The sequence below is a fragment of the Sinocyclocheilus rhinocerous genome, unplaced genomic scaffold (genome assembly GCF_001515625.1).
Source record: "Sinocyclocheilus rhinocerous isolate Xijiao unplaced genomic scaffold, SAMN03320098_v1.1 scaffold1938, whole genome shotgun sequence".
NCBI lineage: Eukaryota > Metazoa > Chordata > Actinopteri > Cypriniformes > Cyprinidae > Sinocyclocheilus > Sinocyclocheilus rhinocerous.
In genome coordinates, this window is record NW_015629065.1 from 1,942,675 (window position 1) to 1,950,488 (window position 7,814).

At 39.7% G+C, this 7,814-nt stretch overlaps 1 protein-coding gene across 3 annotated transcripts in view; it reads right to left on the reverse strand.

Moving 5' to 3' along the window:
- Positions 1-7,814, reverse strand: part of znf423 (zinc finger protein 423) — a 187,779-nt gene that overhangs the window by 78,508 nt on the left and 101,457 nt on the right. For 2 of the 3 annotated variants that reach the window (XM_016550571.1, XM_016550568.1), the window contains one exon: positions 3,056-3,076. The exons of the other annotated variant lie outside the window; for it this stretch is intronic. In XM_016550571.1, coding sequence (XP_016406057.1) covers positions 3,056-3,076 — 21 coding nt within the window. The remainder of the gene's footprint in view (positions 1-3,055; positions 3,077-7,814) is intronic. 3 annotated transcript variants of the gene reach the window in all.

Genomic DNA, 7,814 nt, shown 5'->3' on the forward strand with positions numbered 1-7,814 from the left:
TTATCTATGCACAATCAGCTTGTAACACTCCAAAGAGAAAGGAAAACTTGAAATCGCATCATATGACCCCTTTAATATGAGGTTCTCTCAAGAGATGTTTTGCCACATTTCTGCAATTCAGGATGATTGCTGCGTAGTATGGGTGTTTCCTTTTGCCTGAACATCACATTTCGTTTTTCTCCTTTAAAAACAAAATTGTCCATTCTGATGCTCAATTTTACCGAACTAATGGCTGTTGATAACTATTTGAATTGAATTCTGCCAAAGTGCGCACTTGTAGGCTAAGTGTTTGTTAAATGCATAACGTTAATTATGTGAGTAGGTCTGCTCATGTCTGAAAAATAATATATGAAAAACAAAATTATTTTACATAAAAACATTAGGCTATAGCTTATATTTCTTTAGTACTTTTTTAAATTAATGTAAAAACTAAAATGAATTGTAAAACTGAAAGTTTTTTTTAAAAATTGTATTCAGCATGGTGGGCCGCATTTGAATTCGTGACGGGCCGCGGGCTGAAAACCACTGGTCTACAGCATGAGCTGGGCATCACCTCCAGCAAAATAAAAAGCCTGCACTGCTCTGTGGCATCACTTTCTGTAAAAAAAAAATAAGCACCGGTCATCTTTATCACAACGAGACAATCCCGCAATCCTTCACTCTGTACTAAAGAAATATCTGACTTTGCTTGCGCACATTAAAAACGGATTTTTGACAAATAATAGCTGTGATGTGACAAGACAAAGATTCAAATATGGAAAAGCACACCCACAGTTGAGACAAGAAGACTATTATGACATCACAGAGAACACCCTGTGGTCAAACGGCAAGCATCTATGTGGCGTTGCCTTGACAACACATGTGCGACTCGTGCTCCAGGTATCAGAATCACTGGGATGAAGAACTAAGAATCAACGGTGACATTAGCGATGCTCTCTGGAGAGCAGCCTCATTCAGGTGTATGTGCGTTCATGCCCCTGGCCCAGCCCATAGCTTATATTTCTTTAGTACTTTTTTAAATTAATGTAAAAACTAAAATGAATTGTAAAACTGAAAGTTTTTTTTAAAAATTGTATTCAGCATGGTGGGCCGCATTTGAATTCGTGACGGGCCGCGGGCTGAAAACCACTGGTCTACAGCATGAGCTGGGCATCACCTCCAGCAAAATAAAAAGCCTGCACTGCTCTGTGGCATCACTTTCTGTAAAAAAAAAATAAGCACCGGTCATCTTTATCACAACGAGACAATCCCGCAATCCTTCACTCTGTACTAAAGAAATATCTGACTTTGCTTGCGCACATTAAAAACGGATTTTTGACAAATAATAGCTGTGATGTGACAAGACAAAGATTCAAATATGGAAAAGCACACCCACAGTTGAGACAAGAAGACTATTATGACATCACAGAGAACACCCTGTGGTCAAACGGCAAGCATCTATGTGGCGTTGCCTTGACAACACATGTGCGACTCGTGCTCCAGGTATCAGAATCACTGGGATGAAGAACTAAGAATCAACGGTGACATTAGCGATGCTCTCTGGAGAGCAGCCTCATTCAGGTGTATGTGCGTTCATGCCCCTGGCCCAGCCCCATGCACAAATAACCAATATGACAAAGTGTGTGTGGGTGTATGTGTGGGTGTTTGTGTGTAAACTGGCAGAGGGAATGGAGTATGGAAATCAAATGACATGATAATATAAGCAAGGTTGCGCCCTTTTAAGTTCCTTTTGACATCACATTCTAAATGAAATCAAATTCTACAACAGAAATGAGAGTCTCATGAACTGTTTATTCTAAAATAAATGTCTTTTAAATTTGGAATAATGCAACAAACAAGACTAGAAGAAAAGCACACCCACAGTTGAGACAAGAAGACTATTATGACATCACAGAGAACACCCTGTGGTCAAACGGCAAGCATCTATGTGGCGTTGCCTTGACAACACATGTGCGACTCGTGCTCCAGGTATCAGAATCACTGGGATGAAGAACTAAGAATCAACGGTGACATTAGCGATGCTCTCTGGAGAGCAGCCTCATTCAGGTGTATGTGCGTTCATGCCCCTGGCCCAGCCCCATGCACAAATAACCAATATGACAAAGTGTGTGTGGGTGTATGTGTGGGTGTTTGTGTGTAAACTGGCAGAGGGAATGGAGTATGGAAATCAAATGACATGATAATATAAGCAAGGTTGCGCCCTTTTAAGTTCCTTTTGACATCACATTCTAAATGAAATCAAATTCTACAACAGAAATGAGAGTCTCATGAACTGTTTATTCTAAAATAAATGTCTTTTAAATTTGGAATAATGCAACAAACAAGACTAGAAGACTAGACAGAATCACATTTTAAATTTGAATGTATAGAAGATTGAAAAACAGAATTGAAATTCTACTAAATGTATTCAAAGAATGCATTTTATGAAACTAAAGAAGCAATTTGATAGATAGATAGATAGATAGATAGATAGATTTAAAATAGATAGGCAAGTTTAAAAATGCTTCATTTACTCTCACAAAGCTCCAAAAACATTTTGCTCCAAGCTCACTGAATACACCACAACCGCCCACATTTATATTGAAACAACTCCTATTCTATGTTAACATGGAGGAAGTAGGAACTAAACCACCATAACAAGAAAATACTATCACTCCACTTGATATAAAGCTAACAAAAACGCAAGATGTGAGGGAAGTCCACAACACATTATTATTTTAATCCTGTCACAACGTAAATCCGGCTTTGCAAAGACGGTTGCCGAAGGGTGGAGGCTCCTCAGTAAAAGCCATTTCTCATTTCACATGCTGCAAAAATGGTCTGTTTAATTCTGAGGGTATGGAAAATGAGCATGAATTATGGGGACCTGAGGGAAAATAAATGAATGACAGATGAAAAAAGTATGGCATGACCCCTTTATGTGACCAATCATGCACTGTTCTGTACTATAGCCCCAGTCCTTCTACTCAAGCAGTGAGAGATGTATGTGTGCTTGAGGGGGGTCATTCATTCAGGTAATCTAGCTAAGAATGGAGAGAGATAAGGGGGAACAAACCTTGCAGCTGGGCGGGCTCTCCTATGGGCCGTCCGACAGGCAGGGAAGGTGGAAAGAGAAGGCAGGGTGACAGTTAGTCAGCAGCTCTATGACCACATGAGGGTTAGATGGTGGAGGTCAGACATGGGGGTCATGGCTCACTCATGGTGACGGTATGTAGGGAGACTGGGCTGCCATGGTTTTGCATGTCTTAAATTGTCAAAATACACTAGAACTAGAAAAATAACCATTGTTATGGTGCAAGCTCCCTCTAAAATGACACTTTGTCATCATTTACACACCCTCTTGTCATTCCAAATAAATCATAAGAACCACTTTAATTATATTTTTGTCATTTTAACTTAAAAGCACCCGTGCCCACTTTTATTACAAGGAAAAGACCATAAACTACTCCTAAACTTCTGGTTTTGTGTTCCACAGATGAAAAAACATCATACAGGTTTGGACAAATATTAGGATGATTAAATGTCAACATTTGATAAACTATTCTTTTAGCATTCATTATCCTAACATGGCTCCAGAATGTTTGTCACATACAAATGAACAAACTTAAAGGGATAGTTCACCCAAAAAAGAACTCACCCTCGTATCCAAACCTGTATGACGTTCTTTTATCTGCTGTAGTTTCAACTGTTTTTGACAATATAATGAAAGACAACTGGGTCCAAAACAACACTGGACCCTACTGACTTTCACTGTATAGACCAAAAATAACACATTTCACAGTAAAAAGAAAGGCAAACAGGTTTGGAAAAAGCATAGAGTATGAATTTTTATTTTTGCATGAACTAGGCCCTCCCAAAAATTAAAAATGTGTCATCATTCATGTCGTATCTTGTGCATAAGACAGAAGAAGATATTTTGAAGAATGTTGATAATCAGTTTTGGTTCCATACAATGGAAGTCAATGGAAACCGCAACCATTTAGTTACCAACATTCTTCAAAGTATCTTCTTTTGTGGTCCACAGAGGAAAGGAATTCATACAGTACAAGTTTATAACGACATGACAAAACGGACCTTTTGGGTGGACTATCCCTTTAACAACTTGTCCTCTAACGCTCAATCCTGAACCTTTCACAGATCACAGCGGTGCGATACAAGAGACCCTGGAAAAGTGAAACGGGGAGAGAGAGAAGCGATACAGCTGAGACGAGTGAGGGAGAATCAACATTGGACGGAGGGGGGTGAAGAGGCTGACTACAGCTCAATCCACTAATAAAGGCAGATGAAAGGGAGGTTAAACACAATATGCTAATTGAAATGTGTTGGCTGATTAAGGGCGATTGAGAGGAGAGTGGACGTGCTGTGAGTTCTGTACGCCGGTGATTAGTGCAACATTAGTGTCTGCATGCTTTTCCTTGCGACGTGCCCAAATGGACGGATGGAGATAGAGGTGTGGGGGGGAGGAAGTGGATGGAGAGGTGAAATAAGTAAAGCCTCTCCTACTGTTCCTATACTCTCACCCAACATGAAAAGCAAAGAAAACCACAGGAAACTTGTCAAACCCCAAGGACTGCATTGAGGCCTGAAAAACAATCCAGGCTATGTGCGTCTAGCAAAACACAAACATTATAAAACATCACACCTTATCACAAGGAGTGTCAAGAACGTGTCAAGGTGGAAGTGTGGAATACTAGGCCGAGTTCCTCGCTGTATTGTTTGAGAGGCCTTGTGTTTTGTGTCTGCTTGTTTGCTACTCAAGCTTATTTTCCCCTCTCTTGTCTTGCTTATCTGTCAGTCTGTCTGTATTTTTATTACTATGATTTTTCGGTGCACAATCTTTTGTGTGTGATGGTCTCTCAGGAGCACAGGGGATTTTTTTTCTGCAGGCTTTATTGTTTTCCGCTGCGCAGCTGTAGACCCACGGGGTGCCCCCTGCAGGTGTGAGAGTGTGTATGTAGGCATACGTGTGCGTGATTTCTAGCGTTCGCTCTCAAGAGTGCGCGCTTGCGTCGGCTCTCCCCCCGCCAGCAGGGTGCGCCGCTGCGCAGAGGTGATCATCAAGGGGTGCTGTGCTAAATGAAGACTAAAATTAAAAGCAGTGCACTGAGATGCCTATGACTACGCGGGCACATCCCCGTGAGGGTGGCCCGACAGTGGGACACGACATCTTTTTGCCCCCAAACTAACAGCCTGGCTCAGAGGGGTTCTGTTATATTAATATGAATATAAACTCACTGAGCTGGATCGAGCTCCCCTTCTCATTTTCATCTGCATCCCTGTCATTACAGGAACAAATCAAAATGGCGTCTTTTATGTGCTAGTACTGCCAAAGTGTAATTTTAAATCTTTTTTGCTTTATTAGATAGATGCTGTAGAAAGTGACAGGAATTTTTTTGATGCACACCTGCATAAGCATAAATGCTGTATTCTGTTCCTTAATGGAGTGAAATAAAGGGATAGTTCACCCAACAATTAAGATTCTGTCATTATTTACAAGGTGTTTATAAGGTTTACAATTAAAAATGTTTTGAAATTATTTTTGGTAAATATAAATATAAAACGTAATATTAAAGAAATATTAAAGAAAGAAATATTTTTATTGTTTGTGTGTGTATAATTTAAAAACACTGAAAGTGAATTAAATTATATATTTTATTTTCAGCATTTTTTATGTAATCTTTCTTTTTTAATCAAACTTTTAAACTATTTTGACAAACCGAAAGCAATATTATATTTAAACGAAATGAACATCCTTAAAACCTTACTGTGGAGCCATGTAAACTCTTACTGTGTGCAAATGCAAAGGCTGTGTAACATCTGTGTTGGAAAGAAAAAACTCCAAAATACTGTGTAGGTGACAAAAAATGACATAAAAGCAAATAATGCCAGTTTTTATGTTTTTTTTATCAGCCTGTTTAGGTTCCCTCTATAACAGTCTCTTTGCATTCAATCACCAGTCACACAACTAAACGCACCACAATTCTCAGCTCTACTCCTTCAGTCCAGTCTGTGTCATGGCTGAGACAGGTCTTGGTGTGGGGCAGTAAAATGTGCAGTGCAGTATCTGTCTCCTCACAGGGGAAATGAGAGGTTTTACACCGGCTCTCACATTATGGAGTGTGTGCTTCCAGATGGGGTGTGAAAATATTACTGTTATTGCCAGGATTCGGTTTCTCTGGTAAGCCAGAAAGAGTCATTCACTACTGTATTTCCCACAAATAGCCCTGTAGTGTGACAAATTAGACTACAAACATTTAATATAGTCTGGCAGTTAATATGAGGTCATACAAAGCTGCATGTATAATAAATATAATTTTTTTAGATGGCTTGGGTTGTGTAAAAACCCTACTCGGATTGTGTAAATAGATTAGTTTTACATTAGTGCTGTCAAAAGATTAATCACAATTAATCGCATCCAAAATAAACGTTTTTGTGTACATAATATATGTGTGTGTACTGTGAATATTTATTATGTAAATACACACATGCATGTATATATTTTGGAAAAATATGTTGTTTATATATTAAATATATTTATATGCAATATAAATTGTATGAATAAAATATATACATGTAAATACATGTACATATTTTCAAAATATATACTGTATGTGTGTATATTTATATATACATAATAAATACACAAAGTACACACATATATAGCATGTAAACAAAAACTTTTATTTTAGATGCGATTAATCGCGATTAATCATTTGACAGCACTATTTTACATGTATCTGAATCACAGTGTGCAGTAGAAAGTCTCCATTTCAGAAAAGATCATTTATTTTCAGAATTGAAAAAAAAAATGAGTCAAGTTCAAACAGACCAATGGGATGCGACCGCTTTGCAGGTTGACAGAGCCTTGAGCCAATGAGAGAAGAACCTGAACAGAAGCTGAACAGACGATCACTGCAACATGAAACTAATGATAATGCAGTATAAAAACCACACAGTAAATAAAAGTCTGCATGACCCAGTGCAGTCTGGAGCCGTCGGTTGTTTGATGAAATCAGGGCAGCGCTAATGAAATTCATTTTTCCCGTACACACGGATTGCCGCCTCCGTGCTAAGGAAAATCGTTACGCGGTCTCTCCGCACAGAGACAAACGTCTACATTAAATAATCACACGGCTTCAATCAACAGGCAGGGAAAAATAAACCCACATTCCTCCAGGCTCACCACCTCCTGGAGAACGGAGCTCTGATCGCATTCGCCTGCCTCACCAGTCGGATTAATTAAAACACTAGGCTTTCTCCACCCCTCCCATCTCAGTGTAATCAAGCTCTTTTGCAGCAAACCGCAACAGCTCGAAATCTTTATCGATTCCCTCACCTATGCTCAACGCCGCTTACATGCAAACGCAGGCAGCGAAGATTTGAAACGACACCAACATAATCTAAACCTAAATTAAAGATCAAGTCACAAAACCTCAAGGTGCCCTAACCACCTGAAGCATGCCTTAGGAAGCCTTCAGGTGTGTAAAACGAATGTTAAAGGTGTGTGTGGGATTTTTTTATTTTATTTGTGGGAGTAAAGTCTCTCGTGATTGGTGCACGTTCCTCTTGGGCTGCCGGCGGAGCAAAGTGACGGTACAGAAAATGACACAGGCAGCGTACTCACACAGTGGTGGGGCGCTCACAGGAAGGACACAAGAGAAAAGAGGAGAGGAGAGGAAGAGAGGGGAGCAGATGTTGCAAGTTTGAGGAGGTAAACTGATTGAGATGAGGTGTCACCTCAGCCTACTGGTGACTGTGAGAGCGGCGGGGGGAGAGGAAAGGAAAGGAAAGGAAAGGAAAGGAAAGGGAGGGAA